Source organism: Capricornis sumatraensis, chromosome 19, assembly GCF_032405125.1.
Source record: "Capricornis sumatraensis isolate serow.1 chromosome 19, serow.2, whole genome shotgun sequence".
NCBI lineage: Eukaryota > Metazoa > Chordata > Mammalia > Artiodactyla > Bovidae > Capricornis > Capricornis sumatraensis.
The window spans coordinates 10,802,796-10,829,769 of record NC_091087.1 but is presented as its reverse complement, the minus strand read 5'-3'; the positions used below and the strand labels follow the sequence as shown (position 1 = coordinate 10,829,769).

At 43.2% G+C, this 26,974-nt stretch overlaps 1 protein-coding gene and 1 pseudogene across 2 annotated transcripts; one reads left to right on the top strand and one right to left on the bottom strand.

Annotated features, from left to right (window-relative positions):
- Nucleotides 1–663: 663 nt before the first annotated feature.
- SELENOS (selenoprotein S) lies at nt 664–9,232 on the bottom strand. Of its 2 annotated transcripts, none has more exons than XM_068991291.1 (6): nt 9,097–9,232; nt 8,318–8,452; nt 6,611–6,717; nt 3,205–3,294; nt 3,026–3,107; nt 664–1,227 (listed from the first exon to the last, which is right to left on the bottom strand). In XM_068991291.1, the coding sequence occupies exons 1-6, from the start codon at nt 9,170–9,172 to the stop codon at nt 1,148–1,150; spliced, it is 570 nt and encodes a 189-aa protein (XP_068847392.1). In that variant the 5' UTR covers nt 9,173–9,232; the 3' UTR covers nt 664–1,147. The 2 variants fall into 2 exon arrangements, with proteins under 2 accessions (XP_068847392.1, XP_068847393.1); XM_068991292.1 differs by having other exon boundaries at nt 3,026–3,104.
- Nucleotides 9,233–19,808: 10,576 nt separating this feature from the next.
- Nucleotides 19,809–20,176, top strand: LOC138095443 (spindle and kinetochore-associated protein 2 pseudogene; annotated as a pseudogene).
- Nucleotides 20,177–26,974: the final 6,798 nt, after the last annotated feature.

Sequence of the window (26,974 nt, the reverse complement as noted above, 5' to 3'; positions counted from 1 at the left end):
TATAGAAAATATTTTAAAGGAAGAAAGTTCGTTTATATCCTACAGGGAATCAATCTCTCTGGACGTAAATAACAGACCTAGATGAAATATTTTAACCCAAGTCTAAAACTTTCCATTATTCTTTCTCATGATCTTGACATGAAGCAGGGATCAGCAAACTACAGGCAGCAGGACAAATCTAGCCCGTAAGCTAAATATTTTTAAATGTATTTAAAAATTCTTTAAAAATTTTAAAAATATAGACTGTGCCTAAAAGCCTAAAATCTTTACTACCTGGCCCTTTATAACATACTTCACAGAGACTCTCGATAAGGACATAAGAAATAAGTGCGAGACTCACAGGGCTTCCCAAAACCCCAATAACCCCTGAGGTACTTACACACAAGATGTTTCTTTGCCCTATTAATGCAGAAACTCAACTCCAAGTGCCTGGTTTTGTGGATAAACCCCCAGGAGCCCTCCAGCTCTGAAAACCACTGCAGCTGTCCCACTTTTCATGCTCACTGAGGTGAGCAATAATGAGACGAGAAAGCAAATCTTATTAATGGGAGGTTATGAATGATAAAAAGCTGTATTATGTTAGACAAATTCAAGTGCATACAGAAATTTCCTTAAATTTAATAAAGATACTGAAAATGTTCTCTGCATTTTTTTTTTAATATTTACAGTCTCTTTTTTTCTAAAACAGTTCTGTACATATAAATTTACAGAACAACCCCGTCAACTGTCTGCATCAGTAATCCTTGCTGGTGGGCTCACCATTTACAAGGAAGACATCATTCAACGCAAGCTGTCACAGAAACTGTCCTACCAGCCAGGAGCTCTTAACTTGAAGGATCATTGCCAGGTCTCTTTTATCAAGATCACCAATCACCTGGAAGCCCTTAGCTACCAACTAACAAAGACCTGTAAAATCAATGAACAGTCACTGGCTTCAGTGCAGTGTGACTAACTGCAATTACTGCCCAGTGGCCATGTCCACACCCTATGCTGCCTTCAATCCTTGAAGTCATCAGTGTAGTTAAGAACAGAAAGAAAACCCTTCCCCCTGGCTAATGACTGTGAAAAGCGTGCGTAAGACCATTGAGTTGAGGGTTAAGGATTCATCTTGCTAATGTCAAAAGTGACACTAACAAGATTCTTAGCCTCATCCACCAGATGAGGGTCCTCTGCGTCCAGGTCTCCAGGAACAGGTTCCACCACCTTCACCAGACAAAGGATTGTAACCTGTGACGAGAGAAAGGAAGCAAAACAGTGCTAGAAACATTTTGCATCAAACAGAGGACTGCAAGCCTGATATGCAAATCACTGCAAAGATATGATCCTACTCTCATAAACATTTTCAGAAAACTTTAAGCTACCACGTGACAAAAAAAACTTTACAATGTGACTGCATTCTATTGCATTGTATATACTGATCTTACTTTCTATAATGTGATCGCAGTCTGAACTGACTTGAATAAAACAAGCCATTCAGCTTCTGTTGTAACTATCAAAACATGAAAATCCCCTCCAAATACACAAAAAATTTGCCCCCAAAGCCTCTCAAGATGGCTAAATTTAAGTATATAAAGGTTTCTAACTGTAGTCCTTAATAAAATGAATACATTCAAGTAAGAACTGCTCAAGCTACAGAAAATAAATTATAAAAATCAAAACAGAATGGAACTTGCTGTTGCTTTCACCAGTCAGAACTGGGAAATCCACATGCCCCAGTCCCCACACTCATTCTTGCCCACTCATTAACTTACTAAAGTTAACAGACATTAGGCGACCATTCTGCTCAGGCTCTAGACTTAGCATGACCTTAAATGAGGTGGTTTTGTTCCTTACTGTAGAATCTTTGGTCACCAACTCCCTGTGCCTAAGTTTCTTTAAGGCCTATAAAGACAGGCCATTCGAAACCCCCAGCTCTGGATTACTGGCAATGCTAGAGGCATGCACACAGCACACCATACATTCCATTTTCTACAATCGTCTCCTGAATACTACCACTCTTTGCTCTGCAAAATGGTCTTAGAAGATTATTTCTTGCTGGAGCAAGAAAAAGACTTAAAAAAGCATTTTCTTTTCAGACATACCACTCTCCTATACAAGCCAGCTCTGATTTCCTAACACAAAGGAAGGGATTAGAACCCAGCCTTTAAGGGCAGCCCACAGGCTTCACAGACTCCCCTCAGTCCTCTAAGAGGTTGGCCAGGCTTCCACACCTCTGCTTCTGTGGCACCTGCCCAGAGAAAACCCCTCTTCCCAGAGAGAAGAAAGTATCTTCAGCCTAGAACTGGTTCCTTCCCAAAGCATTCTAATGCTCTTGCCCTCCCCTCTCTCCAGATGGAGGAGGAACTCCTGGCAGATCACAAAGGATTACTTATTTTCAACTGTGTGGGAGTCCCATCTTCCCAAAAGTACATGAAAGTCCTCAAGGATGGGATGGTACACACTGCTATGGTACCACCTAGAGTGCTTCAGGGTATTGCACACAAAAGGTCTCTTAATGAATATCTATCTGTTCATGCCTCCTTGAGGGAGTTATTTGTAAGAAACAAGGCAGCTCTGGCTGGAAAGGCCAAAACTTGCGTCCTAGGCCCCTTGACCCACTTATATGCAAAACAGGCAAACTACTCCTTGCCTCACTTAACTTACCCCTTACAGGACTGTGGGATGAAGTGAAAAACACTAAAATACAACGGCAACCATCCCAATTATTTCCTGAGTGCCTCGAGTGACCTCCTTTTCTTTGCTTATCAAATGCTAACTTTTGTGATGCCAAGGAGGTCAGCAGCCTCCTGGAAACAGGACATGCACCCACGCCCTTGCTGGAGGCCCAGGGGCAACAGTAGGGTTCAGTAGGTTGGTCATTTCTAGCCGCTGAAGGCTGTTTTGTATCTGTTTCTTTTATTGAATCTTCATAACCTATACTTAGGAATTAGTCTCAGTTTACAGACTATGAATCAAGAAAAGAGAATCCTGTCTCAGGTAAATTTAGCCAGTCATTGTTCAGAATGCTTTAATGTTTGATACTTACCTCCTCCTCGCAAAGGCTTTCTGTCAGATTTTCGTTTCGGGATGACTGATGAAGTAGAAGGCCCAGGACTGTCTTCTTCCTGCTTGAACATATACAGGCTTAAGAACCTAGTTAAGACATTCTACTCCAGGAATCTTCACCTACTTGAAAAAAGTCCACTAGGTTCAAGGCTACATCACCTGAGGCTTTCTTGTATTTCCTTTATAACTTTTTCCTTCTTGCATGCTATCCCACATTTCAATCTTCTGTCTCCTTTTTTCTTCTTCAAGCTGAGGAAGAATCACACATGATACGAAATGAATTTATAAGCTGTCATCTTTCTCAAAGAAAATGCGCTTTTGATAATCTGTAATTTAAATGTTCTTCAAACTTTCACCTGCACTTTCTTCAGTTAATAAAGTAGCTGTTATCTAGTGGTGTGTGAGTTTAATTCAGATACAGAATCCTTTGCTTTTCCATACTATTAAAGAAAGCAAAAAGTGTCACATAAGAAAGAATACCGATTCTTCTTTTAAACTAGGCATTTCTGGTCATGTTGAAGAACCCTGACTTGAAAAGGGTCAGTGTGTCTGGCAGGTATGCTTTGCTGCTATTTGGTTGTGTCACCTGAGGAAAGTCACTTAACCCTTCAACTTGGAAGGCTGTGAGGAGCCAATGAGAACAAATTTGAGAATTCTCTGAAAGTAAGGTACTATGGGAGTATAAGAGAAAACTAATCTCAGTAGAAAACTATGTCCAACAGTGAGCACCTGGGAAGCTTGAGCAGTGAACAGGAGGGAAATACAGCACCCGAGGTCTTCATCTCTGCTTCCCACTCCTTGAACAACAACTGGGTACTGCAACTCACGTGCGCACAAAGGTCACTACCTCTCTCAGTTCCTGATGCAATCCAAACCCAAGCTTCAATTCATTCTGGTTCCAATTAAACTGCGATGCCACAAAGATATGCAAGAGGATGCCTTAGAAAGCACATATCCAGAAATTTCTCAATGGTTCAGGGTCCATCACTGCTAAACCCAAATGCCTGTCCCTTCATGCCTTCACTGTCTGCAAGTATAGGAGGTTAAGGAAGAAACTGCTTCTTGATCTGAAAGCTGTTTTATGTTTATAGCCAACATGGAAAACACCAGAATGGTACATCAGTGACAAATTCTGAGACCACATACTAGAGAGCTGACTAAACTGTGAGACAGGAAGACTGTTACTTAAGTATACAGAACCACGTTGACTACACTAAAGTCTCTGACTGTGCAGATCACAAACTGTGGAAAATTCTTAAAGAGACGGGAATACCAGACCACCTTACCTGCCTCCTGGAAAACCTGTATGCAGGTCAAGAAGAAACAGATAGAATCAGACATAAACAACCGTCTGGTCCAAAACTGGGAAAGGAGTACATCAAGGCTATACGTCACCCCGCTTATTTAACTTCTATGCAAAGTACATCATGGGAAATGCTAAGCTGAATAAGCACAAGCTGGAATCAAGATTGCCAGGAGAAATATCAATAATCTCAGATATGCAGATACCACCACACTAATGGCAGAAAGCATCAAGAGCCTCTTGATGAAGGTGAAAGAGGACAGTGAAAAAGCTGGCTTAAAACTTAAAACATTGAAAAACAAAGATCATGGCATCCAGTCCCATCACTTCATGGCAAACAGATGGGAAAACAATGGAAACAGTAAGAGACTGTATTTTCGTGGGCTCCAAAATCACCGTGGATGGTGACTGTAGCCATGAAATGAAAAGATGCGTGCTCCCTGGAAGAAAAGCTTTGACCAACCTAGCTAGTGTATTTCAAAGCAGAGACACTCCTTTGCCAACAACAGTCCATAATCAAAGCTATGCTTTTTCCAGCAGTCATGTATGGATGTGAGAGTTAGACAATAAAAATGGCTGGGCAGAAAAGAATAGATGCTTTCAAACTGTGGTGCTGGAGAAGACTCTTCTGAGTCCCGTGGACAGCAAGGAGAACAAACCAGTCAATCCTAAAGGTAATCAGTCCTGAATATTCATTGGAAGGGCTGATGCTAAAGCTGAAGCTCCAATAATTTGGCCACCTGATGTGAAGAACTAATTCACCGGAAAAGACCCCGATGCTGGGAAAGATTGAAGGTAGGAGGAAACGGGGGTGACAGAAGATGAGATGGTTGGATGGCATCACCAACTCAACGGACATGAGTTTGAGCAAACTCCCAGAGATGGTGAAGGTCAGGGCAGCCTGGCGTGCTGCAGTCCATGGGGCCGTAAAGAGCCAGACACACGAGTGAGAGACTGAACGAACAATACAGAACAACTAGAGCAACTTTAGTTGTTTAAAACTCAACACAGGCTTCTATCCTTTCTCCAATTTTTAGGAAGCTCATGTTACAGTTTTTAAAAACAATCTTTTCAAAGCTTTTTCCCCCAGCTACATCAGCAAACTGGGTAAATGATCAGGCTGTTTTTCTAACGCAAAAAACTCAGACCCTCAAGTCATTAATTTTGACACGTAGCAGGAAATTAACTTACTTTTGGGCTCTAGAAACAAAACAATTAAATATTTCTCAAAAACTTTAAAACACTTTCTAAAGTATTTTTTAGAAAGAAACAAAAAATAAAACTGCTTAAAAATAGCATCTATGTGTATTATGCTACCATTTCCATGGAAAAATGATATAAGCATGCACTTATATATGGATAAAATATTCCTGGAAAAATACCTAAAAAACTTTGCTCTGTCCTTTCACTCTGGGCTCCAGCCACGATGTGGATACCAGCCATGTACTAAGTGACCATGCAGAAAACAAAAGCCACCAGCAGTGGCAGAAAGGCATTCCTTTCTGGAAATATCAGAGACACATGTAAGACCAGCAGGAAGACCAACTTCTCTGGTTTCCTTCTAAGGGGATAAAGAGGGGCCCAGAAACATCTGTAATAAAACCAGAAAGTGGGGCCTACACTTAGTTGCCTCAGTTACACAGACTGGGGCCAACACAGCAAGTGTGACTTCACGCCTCTGAAGAGCAGCACAACCCACCTGGCTGCTCAGGTCACTTCAACAGTAGCCCCTGGTTCTTCCTCGCCATCACCTCCAAAACTGCCCATCACTCCCACAACCAAACCATGTGTCTAACAAAAGTCTTTCAGCACTCCATCTCCTGCTTTCCATCTTGACTCTAGGTGGAGTCCACTGCCACCCTGGCTCTTTAATCCACTAAAGAGTGGCCCCACCAAGTCAGGTCCTGTGAGATGCAAAGCCTGAAACTGAAGCAAGATGCTGAATGTGTGTTCTGTGTCTGGTGGTACGGCTCCTGCACACAGCACACTGTTTTATGGGCAAAATACTGCTATAAGGGAACCACTTAAAAGTAAAAACATAAATACAAGAGTACTTAAGAGTAATTATTTAAGAGATTTGACTCCTAAACATTAAGAAATTACACAAGTAAAACATGCTGAGCAATACTTAGCTAACTGGAAATGATTCAGCCTAAAACTGTTCCCTGTACCCACCATAATGTGAATGCATGCACACACACAGACACACTTTTACCAACTAAACCTCAAATATCATGTATTTGAACTAAAACCAGTACATACCTGTCTTAATTTTTCTTTATGTTTTTCAACTTGTGCATTTAACTCTTCTTGCATTTTCAAACGAGCAGCTGCTAAAGCCTCCTGTCGTTTAACAACAATATCAGGTTCTGAAAAGGCAGAAAAAAATTGGTATAAAGCACCTTGTAAAATATAAAATGGAAACTCTTGAGGTCTATATTATTAGAAGTGTACACAAATCAAACAATACAAAAATCTTTTTTAACATGAGTAAGTCTATCCTTCTGTATATATTTAATTACTGCCTAAAGGGGAAGGAGACTATCACATAGCCTCAGCTCAGAGTCCTTGTTAAATACTTACAGCATCACAAATCTCTGTTCACAACAGATTTCTGGGCTCCCTGAGCAATCCCAATTCAGAGAATCTGGCATGGGCCCTACAACTAAAATATAAGTGGTGAGGCAGCCACAGCGAAATTTTATTTCACATCCTGGATACCTCCTAACACCCTCTAGGCTGACCAGAATTCTAGAAAATAACCACGGGAAAGAAAGTTTTCTGATCATTAGCTATTACCTAGTTAGTCTATAGTTCTACTTTATAGAAATGTGAATTGTAGCAACATTTGAAATTGCTGTTTTATTCTTAGAAAAAAAAATTATGTGTGGATTTTTTAAACCTAATTTTCCTAACAAAATTGTACAACACAAAGTACACCTTTCACTGCACATTTACTTTGTGCATCGCTTCCTTAAAACAAACTCCTCTTCTGAGATGCCCATCCCATTATGTTATAAATCCACTCCTCAGCTGTCAGCAGGTCACAGTGCCAGCAAAGGGTGTAACCAGGTGACAGAACAAGCTGTTCTCTAACCTCATCCACGTCACATTATCCTGCAACTTAAGCAAGATTTACAATTGTATTTTGTTTTGGGGGATATACAGCCAACAACCAAAAGTACTGAGATAATGGCAGGACCACAGGGTTTCACGCGAGAGGAGAGTGAAGGAATTTTCTAGGTCCATCTGCTAATGACTACTTTTATGTTATGATGTTTTGTTTCTTTCCCAGCTTTATAACTCTGGTGATTCAGATCGCCGACGTTTAGCGTTTATTTAATTATAACTACTATTATCAAAATACTGAACATTTCTTTTGAATATGTTCTCAGAAACTGTAACTTCTAACAAGTTAAAAGGTGACTGTTTTAGAGGGAATGAGTTTCTGAAACAGCCATGTGTAAATATGCCATCAGGTCTGATGAGTAAGTTATGAAAAGCAAAATGCGGTGGATGTGAGGAACTAAGGCTGAGTTTCCTGTCACTCATAAGGGTTCTAGAGATAACTGAGAGTCAGTAGGCACACCCATAAGTATGCAGAAGCTGTGACGCTTTCATTTTAATCTCTCCTGTAAATGAAGAATAATGCAAGCAGAGGGTGTTCTACACATCATTACGCAGGTTTTTCACCCATCAAAAACTCTGAAATTAAAAAAACACACTATTGCAATTCACCAAATTCAACTTCATAAGTGTAAAATAGTTTTCCTCCCACACAGATCAGACTGATACCTCTTACTCCTAACAAAAGACTAACTTATAAATACTACAGTAAGTACGGGTAAAGCCACGTCTTCAATCCTCTTCCCTGGAAAATTCCACGGACAGAGGAGCTTGGCAGGCTACAGTCCATGGGCCCCAAACACTCGACTGAGCGTACACGCGCACATACACACACATACTAACCCAGAGCAGCGGCAGCCTGATCTAAGTGCCTCTGCCTCAAGGCCCTCAATCGGGTGGAAAGCTTCTGAAACACCACGTAGAGAAGGATGCAGCTGAAGACGATGTACCAGCCGTAAGTGGCCAGCAGGGAGCCCACTGAAAAGAATAAAACACTCACAGTTTTCAAGAAACTACAAAAGACACTACCACCGGACTTTCCTAGCGGAGGACTTCCTAAGAAGGCAGTTAAAACAGCGAGAAGTACAATCCAGGGATCCCTGAGAAGGTGCTTCTCAGCCGTCTGGGGAATCGGAGGGGCAAGCCCGGGGCAGGCGGGGCACGTCAGCCGGGTTTTGAAGGATGATGGGGTGTGTCTGAATCAGGAAGAGAAGGGCTTTAAGGATCCAGGCAACGTACGGTAAGGGGTAGCCGCAGGGGGCCGGCACAGGACAGGGTTTGGGGGCGTGCGCAAGGGCGCGGTGGTGAGGGGAGCGCGGCTTGGCAGCAAACGCCAAGGACCCAGTGAGCCCAGTAACCGCGACCTGGAAGGGCTTGTACCGCCTGTGTCACGCGAGATAAAGGACTCGGGCAAACAAGGGCCGACAGCAAAGCCCAGGGAAGCCGGGCTCCGGGCGAGCCTCCGCGCGCGCCTTCGGCCCACCGCCCAGGCCTGTGGGTACCTGCCGCGTCCGGCCTCTGGCCGGCCCGGCCCACAGCGCGGTGGAGGACTACTCACCGAACATGGCGGCGACTCGGCGGTGGTGGCGCGGCCCCGCGGCCCGCGGCGCGCGCCCACTTACCTGTGACGTGAAGGAAACGCAGCCCCTCGGTCTCGAGGGCGGGCCGCGCGGACAGTTGATCCCCGTCCCGCTCCATGGCGCCGCAGCTCCGGCCAGGCCCGCGCCGCACACACCCGGCGAGTCAGCGCCAGCCTTCGCCTTCCGGCGGGCCCCTAGCACACGTGGCGCCCGGGGCCGGGTTTCCGGCCTCCCAGCCAATCGGGTGGCGAACCGGCTCCGACGCCCGAGATCGCCGCGAGGGCGTGGCCGAGGTGAGCTGAGCCCTCCGGGGCGGTACGGGGAACCTGAGGGGCACCTACACCCTGCGCCGCGTCGGATGTTTACTCTCGTACTGATTGGACGCCGAGGTCTCAAGACGTTGCCTTGGGCAATCAGGATTTCCGTCCACGCCCGTGCTCCCTGGCACCTTAAGCAACTGGGATTTCGCGGATTGGCAACTCCCTGCTGTTGCGGGTTCCAGCGTTCCCCTTCCGCTGCCTCTGTTACCCTTCACAGTTGGGGAAGTCCCCGCTCACCCCCCGCCCCCCCCCCCCGCCCCCCGCCATTGTCTCTTCCAGAATCAAAACCACTTGGGAATGAATTAGCATTAACAATGGCTCCAACACGCCTTGAACCAGTAATTACTAAGTATTATAAGACGTTACAATTATTTATAATAATGTTTTGTCTTTTCTCTGCCTGTCATGCCCTCCTCCACACCCACTCCTCTCTTGGAGCCCTACCTTAACCACCCTCTATGGAATTTGACCTTGAGCGTATTTTGGAGGAGGATTTAAAGCGAAAATACTCCTCTGTGTCTCAAAAGAAGGGTTGAGGATTAGGAAGAGAAAATAATGAGCAGATAATGACTGATGCAGAGTGCTCTGCCACCTTGGCGAGCACAGACATGAGCCTGGGGTATCTTCGGGGGATTCCACCGCTGGTTTCCCCAGCAGTTTCTCAAAGGACTTGAACCTAGACCCACAGAATGACATTTTCAGGCATGTGTCAGAAAACAGGAGAAGAGGAGAAATGGGCTTCTGGAGAAAATTGGGAAATTGAGGACTCTGGGTTTTATCAATTAAGACTGTGAAGACCCATTGATTTGCCTTTAGAAGTGTTAGGGGAAGCACACTGAAACTGCCAACCCTGGCCAGGCACCATAGCAACCATTTTCATGAGTTGTTTTATGACGGGAGATCCTGGTAAAGAACATGGAACTAAGAAGTCACCACCAACGGGAAAAGTTTGGAAACGTCAAAAGGAGACACCATGTGTATGACCACCTTCCAGAATCCTTGTCGCTGACATCCATCTTGGCTCAGCAATGCATGTGCCAGCAGGAAGGACTCTGAATCAGAAGGATTGGCCAAAGACAACCTGGAAAGGAATCCCATCTTCCTGTTCAGTTCAGTTCAGTCACTCAGGCATTTCTGACTCTTTGCGACCCCATGGATTGCAGCACACCAGGCCTCCCTGTCTATCACCAATTCCTGGGGTTTACTCAAACTCATGTCCATAGAGTAGGTGATGCCATACAACCATCTCATCCTCTGTCGTCCCTTCTGCTCCCACCTTCAATCTTTCCCAGCATCAGGGTCTTTTCAAACAACTAAGTTCTTCACATCAGGTGGCCAAGTATTGGAGTGTCAGCTTCAGCATCAGTCATTCTAATGCATATTCAGGACTGATTTGTTTTAGGATGGACTGGTTGGATCTCCTTGCTGTCCAAGTGACTCTCAAGAGTCTGCTTCAACACCACAGTTCAAAAGCCTCAGTTCTTCTGCGCTCAGCTTTATTTATAGTCCAACTCTCACATCCATACATGACTACTGGAAAAACCATAGCTTTGACTAGACAGATCTTTGTTGGCAAAGTATTGTCTCTGCTTTTTAATACGCTGTCTAGGTTGGTCATAACTTTAATTCCAAGAAGCAAACATCTTTTAATTTCACGGCAGCAGTCACCATCTGTAGTGATTTTGGAGCCCCCGAAAATAAAGTCTGTCACTGTTTCCACTGTTTCCCCATCTATTTGCTGTGAAGCGATGGGATTGGATGCCATGATCTTCGTTTTCTGAATGTTGAGTTTTAAGCCAACTTGTTCACTCTCCTCTTTTATTTTCATCAAGAGGCTCTTTAGTTCTTTGTTGCTTTCTGCCTTAAGTGTGGTGTCATCTGCATATCTGAGGTTGTTAATGTTTCTTCTGGAGATCTTGATTCCAGCTTGTGCTTCATCCAGCCCAACATTTCACATGATATACCCTACGTATAAGTTAAATAAGCAGGGTGACAACATACAGCCTTGACATAGTCCTTTCCCGATTTGGAACCAGTCTGTTGTTCCATGGCTAGTTCTAACTGTTGCTTCTTAACCTGCATACTGATTTCTTAGAAGCCAGGTTAGGCAGTCTGGTATTCCCATCTCTTGAAGAATTTTCCATAGTTTGTTGTGATCCACACAATCAAAGTCTTTGGCATAGTCAATAAAGCAGAAGTAGATGTTTTTCTGGAACTCTCTTGCTTTTTCAATGATCCAAAGGATGTTGGCAGAGGAACCTTTTCTAATCCAGCTTGAGTATCTAGAAGTTCATGGTTCATGTACTGTTGAAGCCTGATTTGGAGGATTTTGAGCATTACTTTGCTAGCATGTGAGATGAGTGCAATTGTGCAGTAGTTTGAGCATTCTTTGGCATTGCCTTTCTTTGGGATTGAAATGAAAACTGACCTTTTCCAGTCTTGTGGCCACTTCTGAGTTTTCCAAATTTGCTGGCATATTGAGTACAGCAGTTTCACAACATCATTTTTAGGATTTGAAATAGCTCAATTGGAATTCCATCACCTCCACTAGCTTTGTTCATAGTGATGCTTCCTAAGGCCCACTTGACTTCACATTCCAGGATGTCTGGCTCTAGGTGAGTGATCACACCATCATGATTATCTGGGTCTTGAAGATCTCTTTTTGTATAGTTTTCTTATATAATTTTTGCCATGTCTTCTTAGTATCTTCTGCTTCTGTTAGATCCATACAATTTCTGTCCTTTATTGTGCCCGTCTTTGCATGATATGTTCCCTCGGTATCTCTTATTTTCTTGAAGAGATCTCTAGTCTTTCCCATTCTATTGTTTTCCTCTATTTCTTTGCACTGATCACTTAGGAAGGATTTCATATCTCTCCTTGCTGTTCTTTGGAACTCTGCATTCCAATGGGTATATCTTTCCCTTTCTCCTTTGCCTTTCGCTTCTCTTCTTTTCTCAGCTATTTATAAGGCCTCCTCAGACCACCATTTTGCCTTTTTTGCATTTCTTTTTTTTGGGGATGGTCTTGATCACTGCCTCCTCTACAATGTCACTAACCTCCATCCATAGTTCTTCTGGCACTCTATCAGATCGAATCCCTTGAATCTATTTGTCATTTCCTCTGTATTATCGTAAGGGGTATGATTTAGGTCATAAGTTCTCTTATTTGCTAGTCTTTGATGACACATTCACAGGATGGATTGAAGCATTCCCTACCAGGACAGAGAGAGCTACAGAAGTCTGTAAAGCTCTGCTAAAGGAGATAGTGCCTACCTTTGGGGTGCCTTGATCACTTCAGAGGGACAATGGGCCCTCATTTACAGCCACGATATCCCAGAACCTGGCCATATGTTTAGGAATCAAATATCACCTCCACACATCATGGCAGCCTCAAGCCTCAGGGAAAGTATGCTGTGCTTAGTCACTCAGTCATGTCCAACTCTTTGAGACTCATAGACTGTAGTCCATCAGGCTCCTCTGTCCATAGGGATTCTCCAGGCAAGAATACTGGAGTGGGTTGCCATGCCCTCCTCTCTGGGAAGGGGAAGAGAGCCAACCAGACTCTTAAAAGGACTATGGCTGCCCTGCATCAAGAAACACATAATAAATGGATCCATATGCTACCAATAGCCCTCAAGAGGGTACAGGCAGCCCCCAAATAGCTACTATCAAGCCCTTATGAAATGACGTATAGACGTCCATTCTTACCTTCTGATTTTTTTTTTTTAATGAGGACACCAATGAACTCCTAAAACACAGTTGACCTGGGACGGTTTCAACAAGAACTGCGATATGGACAAAGATCTTCCAAGACCTCAGGAGGACTTAAAAAAACCCAAGTAGAGCTGGGGGACCAAGTATTAGTAAAGACCTAGCAAGAGAAAGGGAGTCCAAGCCAGATGTCTGAGAATTGGACAGGGCCATATCAAATTGTCCTAGTAACCTCAACTGCTGTAAAAGTGAAGAGTCTATCAGCCTGGGTCCACAATTCTAGAATAAAACCCTATGGCCTTACGAGATGGGGAGATGGGGACTGAGACTCCGAAAGCAGAGGACAACTATTCCTGTGAACCTGTTGAAGACTGTTGTTCAGGTGAAACACCATCAAATCTCCCTCAGGTAAGTCAATGCATCTTATGATGTTTCTCTTCTTCCTTATCATGCCTTCCTGCACAGCTATTAACTTCTCCCTTAATGATGCATATACGCTTGAAAACCACACTGCTTCTTGACTCAGTGTAACTGCCCCTTGCTGAATCTGCATTAGCAGCAGAAGTTGGGGATATGTCCAACCTATCCCAGGGTATCAATGGTCCACCCTTCCAGCCCAGCTACATGCTATCACCCAGTGTGCCCCATCTGGTCATGGCATGGCCTTTTGGGTAAAAGGGGAGAAAAACTTCATGCCTTAGTATCAGCAACAGCTGTCTTTATTTACTCCCATGATAGCATCTGCAATCCCACTCAGGCCCTTATTTTCTCTGTCGACTAACATTCCCCAAGTGACCTTCCCTATCTGTCTCAAAAGTGACTCCTTAACAGGGGTATCTGTGGGAAATCTGGACAACTCACAATGTGGGGTAACCTTCAGCGTCAGAACTGATGGAGAAAACCGGTATCTAGGAATTGCTCTAGGGTATTATGATTTAGCCCAAAGCCTGGGGATTAGAAGTTCTAGCAGAACTGAAATGCTATACCCATCCCTGAGCATGAGGCTCTCCTCAGTTGCCATTAACTAGTCTCAAAAATCCATGTTTTGTTCTGGACGACCAAAAACCACACCTGATCATCCTAATTTCTAAATCAGACAGGCAACTCTGACCCCTGTTGTTCCCTTGTAGGGGTCCCTACCACTGAAAACATAACCCTATGCTGGGAACCTAAACAAAATACTCTCTACCTTGAGGACAGATCCCAGGATGCCTCACAACACTTGAATCCCTTCCCAAATGCCCTCACTGCTGTGGTTTTGCAGCAAGTGGGGTGATGATCTCCTCCCACCTGCTACAGAACTGCCCTGTTTCAGTTTTAAGGCAGATGGAAATCCTGTCCCCCTTTGGGAAGCTTGTTTTGTTGCCTAGCTTGAACCCAGTCATAGTGTCTACTTCATATGTGGGGATAAAACTTGTTTATCCCTGCCACCTTTTTGGACAGGAACTTGCTCTCTAGGGTGTGTCATGCTATACATAGATCTGGCCTGGAGTAATACCTCCTTGCCTCCATCAGTATTACCCACTAGAGGTTATGTCATACAGTGGTACTTAGCCCCTTTTTCTGGCATTAGGGCTGACTTCTGGCTTGACAGGAGTTCCCACTGAGGGAACTTCTTTATATAAATTTCAGCAGCCTTCTACCAACACTTCTGTGTCCATAGAAAAAGCTGCAAGGACCCTCCAACATCTGCAGTCCTGGTTAGAGTCCCTAGCCACGTTGGTCCTACAAAGTCGTTGGACTCTAGACTTACTGAGTGCAGGGCAGAGCAGCACTTGTCTCTAAGGGAAGAATGCGGTTGCTATTATAACCAGTCTGGGCAGGTCCAAGAAGATGTCCAGGGGCTTTTGGAACAGGCCACAGAGATCTTGGATATGAGCTCAATAGGTATATGGAGTTCTTCTTTCCCTTCTTGGCTCCTGCCATTTCTGGATCCAGTAATAACTATCTTTTTTAGGAGTCCTATTGGGCCCCTGTATACTCCAACTCCTTACAAAGTTTATCTACAACAGGTTCCAACAGTTCCAAACCAAACTGATGTTACTACAAGGGTTTCAGATACAGAACACCTCAACTTAGATCAAGTAGAGAGAGACTTCTGCTCTGCTAGGCAGGTCTATGCCCATGCACAGCAGGAAAAAGTTACAGAAGAGACCTCTGCCCCAATTCCAAGAAGTATCTTGAGTTTGAAGTCTCTCAGGGGGGAGTTGTTAGGGGAAACACACTGACTGAAACCGCCCACCCTGGCCAGGCACCATAGTAACCACTTGCATGGATTATTTTTTGACAGGAGGTCCTGGTAAGGAACATGGAACTGATAAGCCACCACCAACTGGAGGAGTTGGGGAAACGTCAAAAGGAGACACCACATGTCTGACCACTTTCCAGAATCTTTGTTGCTGGCATCCATCTTGGCTGAGCAATGTGCGTGCCACCAGGAAGGACTCTTGAGTCAGGATGATTGGCCAAAGGCAACCTGGAGATGCATCCCATCACCATAAACCCAAAACTGCAAGCCACATGGCAGAGTAGTTCTCCTGGGTTCCCTTACCTTGCTGCTCTCCACCCAGGTGCCAATTCCAAAAAAGTCTCTTCCTTCTATCAGCACGTCTCCTCAGACAATTCTCATCTGGTGAGACAAGGGCCCACTTTTGGGGCCCTGGAGGGGGTCTCCCTTAATACAACAGAAGAAGGAATTTTATTCCCCCTGTCCTTGCTGTTTCTCCTCTTATTGAAGCAGGAGATAGATGGTCTTCAAGCTTGACATTTACAACTGGCCCCCTGTTCATACTTTCACCTTACCTAGAAGAATAACCATCATGGGAGGGTTGGGGGTCTGGATACTAAGTTCTTTTATAGAACAGAGAGGGGAAGTTGAGAAAGTAAAAACCTTATCTTGAAAATATCTCCTGAAATGGCCAACCTTAGGGAGGGAAAGTTTTAATCTCTTACAGGCATAGAAAACCACAATGAATGAAAACTAGCCAAGTTGATCACATAGATCACAACCTTGTGTAACTCAATGAAACTGTGAGCTGGGCCATGTGGGACAGCCATGTAGACAGATGGGTCATGGTAGAGAGTTCTGACAAAACGTGGTCCACCTGAGAAGGGAATGGCAAACCACTTCAGCATTCTTGCTTTGAGAACCCCATAAACAGTATGAAATGACAAAAAGATATAACACTGAAAGATGAACTCCCCAGGTCATAGGTGCCCTATATGCTACTGGAGAAGAGTGGAGAAACAGCTCCAGAAGAAATGAAGAGGCTGAGCCAAAGTGGAAACAGTGCCCAGATGTGAAGGTGTCTGGTGGTGAAAGTAAAGTCCAATGCTGTAAAGAAAAATATTGCATAGGATCCTGAAATGTTAGGTCCATGAATCAAGGTAAATTGGAAGTGGTCAAACAAGAGATGGCAAAAGTGAACATTGACAGTTTAGGAATCAGTGAACTAAAATGGACCAGAATAGGTGAATTTAATTGAGATAACCATTATATCTATTACTGTGAGCAAGAATACCTTATAAGAAATGGAGTAGCCCTCATTGTCAACAAGAGTCTGAGATGCAGTTACTTGGGTGCAATTTCAAAAACAACAGAATGATCTCATTTCATTTCCAAGGCAAATCAGTCAATATCAAAGTAATCCAAGTCTATGCCTCAGTCATGAATGCCAAAGAAGCTGAAGTTGAATGGTTCTGTGAAGACCTACAAGACTTTCTAAACTAACACCTAAAAAAAAAAAAAAAAAAAAAAAAAGATGTCCTTTTCATCATAGAGTAGTGGAATGCAAAAGTAGGAAGTTAAGAGATAGCTGGTGTAACAGGAAAGTTTGGCCTTGGAGTACAATATGAAGCAGGGCAAAGGCTAACAGAGCTTTGGCAAAAGAACACACTGGTCATAGCAAACACAACAAGAAATGACAACAACACAAGAAATGACTCAGCACAGAGACACCACCAGATGGTCATTATCTAAATCAAGTTGATTATATTCTTTACAGCCAAAGATGGAAAAGCTCTATACAGTCAGCAAAAACAAGACCGGGAACTAACTGTGGCACAGATCATGAACTCCTTAATCCAAAATTCAGACTTAAATTGAAGAAAGTAGGGAAAACCAGTAGACCATTCAGGTATGACCTAAATCAAATTCCTTATGATTATAAAGTGGAAGTGAGAAAGATTCAAGGGATTAGATTTGATAGACAGAGTGCCTGAAGAACTATGGACAGAGGTGAGTGACATTGTACAGGAGGCGGTGATCTAAACCATCCCCAAGAAAAAGAAATGCCAAAAGGCAAAATGGTTGTCTGAAAAGGCCTAACAAATAGCTGAGAAAAGAGAAGAAGCCAAAGGCAAAGGGAAAAGGAAAGATTTACCCATTGGAATGCAGAGTTCCAAAGAATAGCAAGGAGAGATAAAAAAGCCTTCCTAAGTGAACAATGCAAGGAAACAGAGGAAAATAATAAAATGGGGAAGGCCAGAGATTGCTTCAAGAAAATCAGAGATACCAGGGGACCATTTCATGCAAAGATGGGCACAATAAAGGACAAAAACAGTATGGATCTAAGAGAAGCAGAAGATACTAAGAAGAGGAGGCAAGAATACACAGAAGAACTATACCCAAAAGATGACCTGGATAACCACGATGGTGTGATCTTTCACCTGGAGTTAGACATCTTGGAGTGAGGTCAAGTGGGCCTTAGGAACATCACTATGAACAAAGCTAGTGGAGGTGATGGAATTGCAGTGGAGCTATATCAAATCCTAAAAGATGATGCTGTGAAAGTGCTGCACTCAATATGCCAGCAAATTTGGAAGACTCAGCAGTGGCAACAGGATTGGAAAAGGTCAGTTTTCATTCCAGTCCCAAAGAAAGGCAATGCCAAAGAACGTTCAAACTACCACACAACTGCATTCATTTCACATGCTAGCAAGGTAATAACTCAAAATACTTCAAGCTAGGCTTTAATAGTGTGTGAACTGAGAACTTCCAGATGTTCAAGCTGGATTTAGAAAAGGCAGGGGAACCAGAGATCAAATTGCCAACATCCACTGGATCATAGAAAAAGCTAGAGAATTACAGAAAAACTTCTGCTTCATTGACTATGATAAAACCTTTGACTGTGTAGATCATAACAAACTGTGGGAAACTTTTAAAGAAATGGGAATACCAGACCACCTTACCTGCCTCCTGAGAAAGCTGAATGCAGGTCAAGAAGAAACAGAACTGGACATGGAACAATGGACTGGTTCCAAACTAGGAAAAGAGACATCAAGGCTGTATATTATCACCCTGTTTATTGATATGAAGAGCACATCATGTGAAATGCCAGGCTGGATGAATCACAAGCTGGAATCAAGATTTCTGGAAGAAATATCAATAACCTTAGTTATGCAGATGTCACCACCCTTATGGCAGAAAGTGAAAAGGGAATAAAGAGCCTCTTGATGAAAGTGAAAGAGTTGAGTGAAAGAACTAACTTAAAACTCAATATTCAAAAAAGCTAATCATGTCATCCAGTCCCATCATGGCCAATAGATATGGGAACAATGGAAACAGTGACAGACTTTATTTTCTTGGGCTCCAAAATCACTGTGAATGGTAACTGCAGCCATGAAATTAAACGACACTTGCTTCCTTGGAGGAAAAGCTATGACAAATGTAGACAGTGTATTAAAAAGCAGAGACATCACTTTGTTGAAAAAATTCCATATAGTCAAAGCTATGGTTTTTCCAGTAGTCTTGTACAGACGTAAGTCTTAAACCATAAAGAAGACTGGGTGCTTAAGAATTGATTCTTTCTAACTGTGGGGCTGGATAGACTCTTGAGAGTCCCTTGGACTGCAAGGAGATCAAGCCAGTCAATCCTAAAGGAAATCAACACTGAATATTCATTGGAAGGGCTGATACTGAAGGTCCAATACTTTGACCACATGATGAAAATAGCTGACTCATTGGAAAAAAAAACCCTGATGCTGGGAAAGACTGAAGGCAGGAGGAGAAGGGGATGACATTGGATTAGAAGGTTGGATGCTCACTGACTCAATGGACATGAGTTTGAGCAAGCCTCAGGAGATTGAGAAAGACAGGGAAACTTGGCATGCTGCAGTCCATGGGTTCACAAAGAGTCATAGGTGACTGAGCAACTGAACAAAAATAGGCAGAGGGACAGGGATCCCTGAGGCAGGCCATTAGGGATGGGTTGTTGATAACTTACTGTGAATGGTGCAGGTATCCATGGTCTCTGAAGAAGAAAATTTTACTCTGGGACCAAAAGACAAGATCTCAGTCAATCAGAGCTTTGTGTAACAAAGTTTTATTTAAAGTGACAGGACAGAGAAAGCTTCTGACATAGATATCAGAGAGGGGTAAAAGAGTACCCACCTCACTGTTTCATGCAGAGCATTATATACTTTTCAATGGCTGCTGAGGATAGATAAGAATACCTCGAGGTTGTAAGAGTTCCACTGGACCCTTTCCCAAGGCATATATCCTGAGATGGCTTCAGTACAAGATTAATCAGAAGGAAACCAGAAGGAAATGTTCCAGACAATGCTTTTCTGCATAAGATACATTGTTTTAAGAAACACATTCACAGGCAAGATTTGTTACAATTATAACCATTAACATAGAGTCTAAGAAAAGCATATCCATGAGTAGGCTTGGTTCTGTGTATTCATTTGCTCCGAAAGAAAGGCCAGTTCTGAACTATTCAACATGGAGGCGGAGGTTGGTAAGCTGGAACTTATGTTCCAGAAAGTTGACTCTGATCTGGACTACATTCAGTACAGGCTGGAATATGAAATCAAGACTAATTATCCTGATTCAGCAGGCAAGAAAAATCCAGTTACACTTTTAAAGGAAGTGTCAGCAATAAAGTCTCGATATCAAACTTTGCATGTTTGCTTTAAACCAATTGCTGTGGAGCAGAAAGAGACTAAGAGCCGCATTTGTGCTACTTTCAATAAGACTATGACCTTGATAAAGAAGTGCAGAAGGAAACAGACCTGCAGCTGTTAAGAGCAATTAAGAGCTCACATGTCAGACTTATTAGGAAGAAATGGACTTGCAAAAAGGAACTCTGATGGGGAAGAAATCAATCCCAGAAATTTAGGAAGATGTCTTGTTAACATTGATGACTATTGTTCAGGAGATGACCGAAAGGAGATTTGGCTTGGGTGACTGGATAGTGATGCCTTCCACAGGAGAGGGGGATATGAGAGAAGGGTAGATATTGTATTAATAAAATTCAGCCGAAGAGGCAGAATGGAAAGAAAGAGATTTTAAAAATATATGCACACATGCTTAGTAATTTCAGGCAAGAAAGTCCCAACACCATTTTGTATCTGTTTTTGTATAACTGGGATAACAGATGTCCTGACTGACCTATTGCCAAAGAATATTATGTACTATCAGTCAGTCAGATGTGAATGAACATGCTTGGGAAATTAAAGGTTAGAAAAATATTTGTACTATATTATACACATGTGGAGAAGGCAATGGCACCCCACTCCAGTACTCTTGCCTGGAAAATCCCATGGATGGAGGAGCCTGGTGGGCTGCAATCCATGGGGTCGCTAAGAGTCGGGTATGACTGAGCGACTTCACTTTCACTTTTCACTTTGATGCATTGGAGAAGGAAATGGCAACCCACTCCAGTGTTCTTGCCTGGAGAATCCCAGAGACGGGGGAGCCTGGTGGGCTGCTGCCTCTGGGGTCGCACAGAGTCGGACACGACTGAAGCGACTTAGCAGGAGCAGCAGCAGCAGCAGCATACATACGTAAATAATTTTATTGTTGAAAATTCTGATCGCAGATGTGGTCACATTATTGATGAGACTGCTAATATGTCACTTAACAGTCTCCCACAATACCTAACTTAGTAGAAAGCTCGCTTTTCTGTGACAGCTTCACTTTTATTTTTGTCCTGTTCCTTCTGAAAGGTCAGGGCGAGGTCAGGATGAAGGTCAGGGCAAGGTCAGGCATGCCTGGGCATGCCCGGGCATGTCGGGACATGCCCCAGCAGAGGGCGCTGCAGACACACCCTGGAGACGGGCCGGCAACCAAGCTGACCAATCAGGAGCCGACACGAAGCCCTCGCCGTCCAATCAGGAACCGACACGGAGCCCTTGAACACCAATCACCGCTGAGCCCGCGTTTTCTTCCTTATATGGGAGCCCCGGCCCGGGCTATAAAACCCCTTCCCAAGCCCTCACACCTCGCAGGCTCCACAGACTCCCTTTACCCCACAGACTCCCTTTACCCCGCAGACTCCCTTTGCTTTGCAGACCCCCCTCGCTCCCCTGCTTACCCGCCCCCGGGAGTTCTGCCCGAGAGCGACTGCCCAATAAAAGGCCCTGTTCAACGGTCCATAGGGGTGGTTTCTTCTTCCCGTGGCGTTTCTTCCACCTTCTGCCTGCCAATGTTGAGCATGAGCTCTGCTTTCTAATGCTGTTTCAGATTGTCCCTGTCATATTTCAAGGATCTGAAATATACCTTTGTTCTCCTCTAGTCTATATTACTGTACTTGTACAGTTCATTCTACTGTAAATCTCTATATATGAACCTTCAAGCTGTGAACGTTCAAAGACGTAAACGTGTGTTTTCCCCTTCAATCACATAAGTTAGCTCTGTTTGAGGAGGCACCTTTAGGTTTTGAGGCACAGGACCCAAATGTAGGATGGTACATGAACGTTGTAACAGCCATTCAGAATGTAATCCAGGGCTACCGTGGCATCTATGATGAGAAAAAAAAGAGCTACCACTCAGACATTACTGAACTGTTCTTTCAATAAGGTAAACAGAATTGAATCCAGTGAGGAACCAGAAGCTGTGCCATCAATTGCAGGTATGAAATCGCAGCTTGCCCTCTGTCTCTTGTTGCTGATGACCCTTCAGCTCTACCATCTCCCACCCTCCCTCCCTCTCCAGTCAGTAACTCTTCTTGCCTGTTCACTTGATGCCAGTCCCTGTTGTCCTGTACTACTGTGCTTTTCGAGATACTGTACTTTCAGATTAAACACGTTTTATTTCTTTGAAAAAAAAAAAAGAAAGAAAGAAAGGCCAGTTTTTGGGCAAGATACATTGTTGCACAAGGCTTAAGGAAAGCTTGAGGGAGAATGTTCGCCTCCTCCTTAAAGGGCCTTGTACTGCCTGCCTAAGTGTTTCTGTCTTCAGGTAGAGGGGCAGAGTTCCCTGAGGCAGGTCATTATGTATGATTATAATAACAAAAGTGGGCTTCCCTGTGGCTCAGATGGTAGAGAATCTGCCTGCAATGCAGGAGACTGGAGAAGGAAATGGCAATCCACTTCTGTATTCTTGCCTAGAGAATCCTGTGGACAGAGGCGCCTGGGGGCTGCTGTCCATAGGCTCGCACGGAGTCTGACATGACTGAAGCGACTTAGCAAGCGTGCATGCGTGGGGTTTGATCACTGGGTCAGGAAGATCCCCTGGAGAAGGGAATGGCAACCCTCTCCTGTATTTTTGCCTGGAGAATTACATGGACAGAGGAGGCTGGTGGGCTATACAGTTCATGGGGTAGCAAAGAGTTGGACACAAATAAGCGACTAACACACTCACATAATAACAAAAGCAATAAAAAGCAAAGGTTATGGTCATATAGATTCATAATGGAGTCAAAATTGGCCCTTCCCTGCAACAACTACAGAGGCAGGGGATGCCAAACCATAATAAATCTTGCTTTCCCCCACACATAAAATCCACCTCGACTAAGGGGTGCATCCCCACCCAGGGGAAGGCCCTAAGATAAATTAACCACTAGGGGTCAAAGTAAGATGACCGACCAAGAAGACAAAGACCCCAAAGACTGTCCTCTTACAAAGAATTTAAAATTCCCAAACATACAACTCTAGCAACTGTTTGCCCATGCGTCTTTCCACACGTACTATGCTTTTCTAATACTTTCTTTATAGCTTCTGACTCCTTGTCTGATTTTTTTCTTAAAAGGAAACAAAGTCCTTAGGCAAAGACTAGGGACTTAGATTCTACACACTGACCCCTGTGTTCTAGGGGTTAGGATTCTTGGTTTCCACCCAGGCAACCAGTTAGGGAACTAAGTTTGATTCCCAGTCAGGGAACTAAGTTCTCACTTTCAGCTGCTGCTTACTACAAGCTACTGCTTTGTGAATCCAATGTTATTATTTGTAAAAGAGGATGAACTCTTTGCTTTGAGGTGAATTCTCACTTGCTCTGACATCTTGCAGGAAATCAATGTGTTAAAATTGAATGACTTCTTGGAATTACAGACGCAATACTTGGCTTAACATATACTCATATGTAAATGCCAATGAACCACTCAGGATGACTAGGGCTAGCTGAAGTCTTTGATTATACTCTGGACACTAGGTACACTGTATTGGGGGGGAGTCACTGTTCATGGAAGCAGCTGGTTATGATTTCTCTTTCAGGGAATTAGTGTTCTGAAAATTGATCTGGCACAACAGCTTCAGTCAATGTTTGGGAGTGCCCACTAAAAATTTATTCATAACCTGAAAGTTGAGAATTATGTTTTGGGAATTTTTAGAATGTCAAGCCCATGAGGCAGCATCTCAAGTGTCCCTGAGAGAACTGCTCTGAGGAGATGAAGAGGAAGCTAGAATGCATAGGATATAGGAGTCTGTGACAAAGGGCAGGACAACAAACAATTCTGGTTAATGAAACAAAACCAGATATCCCAAGTTATGGAATTTAGTGCCTTTCTATATATGGGAAGATGCAAGAGCCTGGGGTCACTGAAAGCCTTCCTTTGATAGGCACCTCAACTGTGTGGGGCCAATATTGTGTGTTTTCACATCCTGAGGAAACTCAGGGCTGACCTTAGGGAGTGGCTGCAGTCTGACGGCTGCTAGAAGGCAGGTATTCTTTGCTTCCTTCCTGAGTTCCCAGATGATTCACCAGCTCACTAGCACACCTTTGGTGGTGGCTGCTTGGCTGCAACCACTGATGATTGTGACACTGTTTACTAATATGGCAGGCGATATTACATTTATCAAGAGCAGTTTATTTTTATATATTAACTTAATGGTTAAGATTACTGGTGGCTTGTGTTAGCTAAGCAGACAGTCTTGGGCTTCCCTGGTTACTCAGTGGTGAGGAATCCACCCACCAATGCAGGAGACAAGGGTTTGATCCCTCATCCAGGAGGATCTCACATGCTTCAGAGCAGCTAAACCCATGCACCACAACTATTAAGCCTGTGCTGTGGAATCTGGGAGCTGCCACTGCAGAAGCCTGCTAGCCCGAAAGCCTGTGCTCTAACTAGAGAGCAGGCCCGGCTTGCCACAACTAGAGAAAAGCCCATGCAGCAGGAAAGATCCAACACGGCAAAAATTAATAAATTAAATTAAAGGAAAACAGTCTTTATCAGACAGTTCCCTGCCTTAGTAAGTGGTGTCAGATAAAGATGTGAAAGCTTCAAGAATGTTTCAGTGAATATCATTTCTGAGTTCATGGTGTAGTGCAGGAATTAAGATACTTGGAGTAGGTATGGAGAAAGAGCCCACATTGCAAAGATTTGCTGTTGCTGGCTTTCATAATAAGTCAATGAGTCGTCAATGAATTAAGACATCTTGCATATCATAAAAGTGTCAAAATGTTGCATCTGGTTAAATAGAAGAAAAGAGACTGCTTTATTAGCCTTGTTTACCCACCTTGCTCTGTAACGTTTGTAATCATAGATGGAATACATTTGTAACATTTAGTTTCTATTATATAAAAAAAAATAGTGAACAATTCTTGTCATTCAAGACTTTGTGACATAGAATAGAAATGAGCACAAGAGTCATGAAAATAATGTACGATTAAACATTTACAAGAACAAAGTGTCTTGTAAATGATTTTGAACTATTGTGAACTTCTATATACTTCTGTATACTATTGTGAACTTCAGTGTATTTGTATGTATACATACATATGTATACATGTATAATGATAAAGAGTATATTCAACAGAAATGTATGAAACTGATTTCAGAGCATGGATGATTTGTTTTCAGTTCCTAATATGTTGCTATTCTTATGGGCTCACTGATAGAAGTTACTCATTCTTCTTGGCTAGGCGTATGTTACCTTTGTCCTGTTAATCAGTGTATCATCTCACCTAGCTTGTCCAGAACCATAAAGTTATTTCAGCAAACATTTTGCTCAGTATAACTGCTCAGGTGTTATTAACAAAAACAGAACAAAGGTAGTATCCAGGATTCCCAACCGGTCACTGACAATGGTAGACTAAATGATTGGCCCTAATCCATCACTCCTTGCAACAATACCCTTGCCATAGTCTCAAGGTGGGAGGAATGTATTTCCCCATCCTTTGACTTTGAACTTGGTCAGACTACTTGTTTTGGTTAATGGCAAGTAGGCAAAAGTAATAACGTGTCAGTTTTGAGTGTAGGTCTTAAGAAGCCTCTACTCTTTCCTTTTTGTGCCTTTGCCTGGTTGTCCAGGCAAAAAGAGAAAAATATGTGAAGCTGAACCACAATAGTTAAGCCATAGATGGAAAGTGAAAAACAGAGCCAGCTGTAAGAGAAAATGGTGACTGTTGTTTAAAATAAGTTTTGGGGTGGTTTGTTATGCAGCATTAAAAAAATTATTAGAGTATAATTGATTTATAATAATGTGTTAATTTCTACTGTACATTGAAATCACTTTATATATAGATATATAATATATATAGGCATATATATAGGCTTCCCTGGTAGCTCAGCTGGTAAAGAATCTGCCTGTAATGTGGGAGATCCCAGTTCGATTCCTGGATTGGGAAGATCCCTTGGAGAAGGGATAGGCTATCCACTCCAGTATTCTTGGGCTTCCCTGGTGGCTCAGATGGTAAAGAATCCACCTGCAATGTGGGAGACCTGGGTTCGATCCCTGGGTTTGGAAGATGCCCTGGAGGAGTGCATGGCAACCCACTCCAGTATTCTTGCCTGGAGAATCCCCATGGACAGAGGAGACCAGAAGACTACAGTTCATGGGGTTGCAAAGATTCAGACATGACTGAGCAACTAAAAACAACACAGCATGTATTATATATATATATGGCATCTGGTCCTATCACTTCATGTCAAATAGATGGGGAAACAATGGAAATAGTTACAGACTTTATTATTATTATTATTTTTTTTGGCCTCCAAAATCACTGCAGATGGTGACTGCAACCATGAAATTAAAAGATGCTTGCTCCTTGGAAGAAAAGTTATGACCAACCTAGACAGAATATTAAGACGCAGAGAGATTACTTTGCCAACAAAGGTCCACCTAGTCAAAGCTATGGTTTTTAAAGTGGTCATATATGGGTGTTAGAGTTGGACTATGAAAAAAGCTGAGCACCAAATAATTGATGCTTTTGAACTGTGGTGTTGAAGAAGACTCTTGAGAGTCCCTTGGACTGCAAGGAGATCCAACCAGTCCATCCTAAAGCAAATCAGTCCTGAATATTCGTTGGAAGGACTGATGCTGAAGCTGATACTCCAATACTTTGGCCACCTGATGTGAAGAACTGACTCATTTGAAAAGACCCTGATGCTGGGAAAGACTGAAGGTGGGAGAAGGGGATGATAGAGGATGGGATGGTTGGATGGCATCACCGACTCAATGGACATGAGTTTGAGTAAACTCCAGGAGTTGGGGATGGACTGGCATGCAGGGAAGCCTGGCATGCTGCAGTCCATGGGGTCGCAAAGAGTTCGACATGACTGAGTGACTAAACTGAGCACTGACTGACTATATATATGTATAAAATAAAAATAAAGTCTGTAACTATTCCCATTGTTTCCCCATCTATTTGCCATGAAGTGATAGGACCAGATATATATATTATTATATATATATATATAGTTCTTTTCCATATGACTTATTACAAGATAT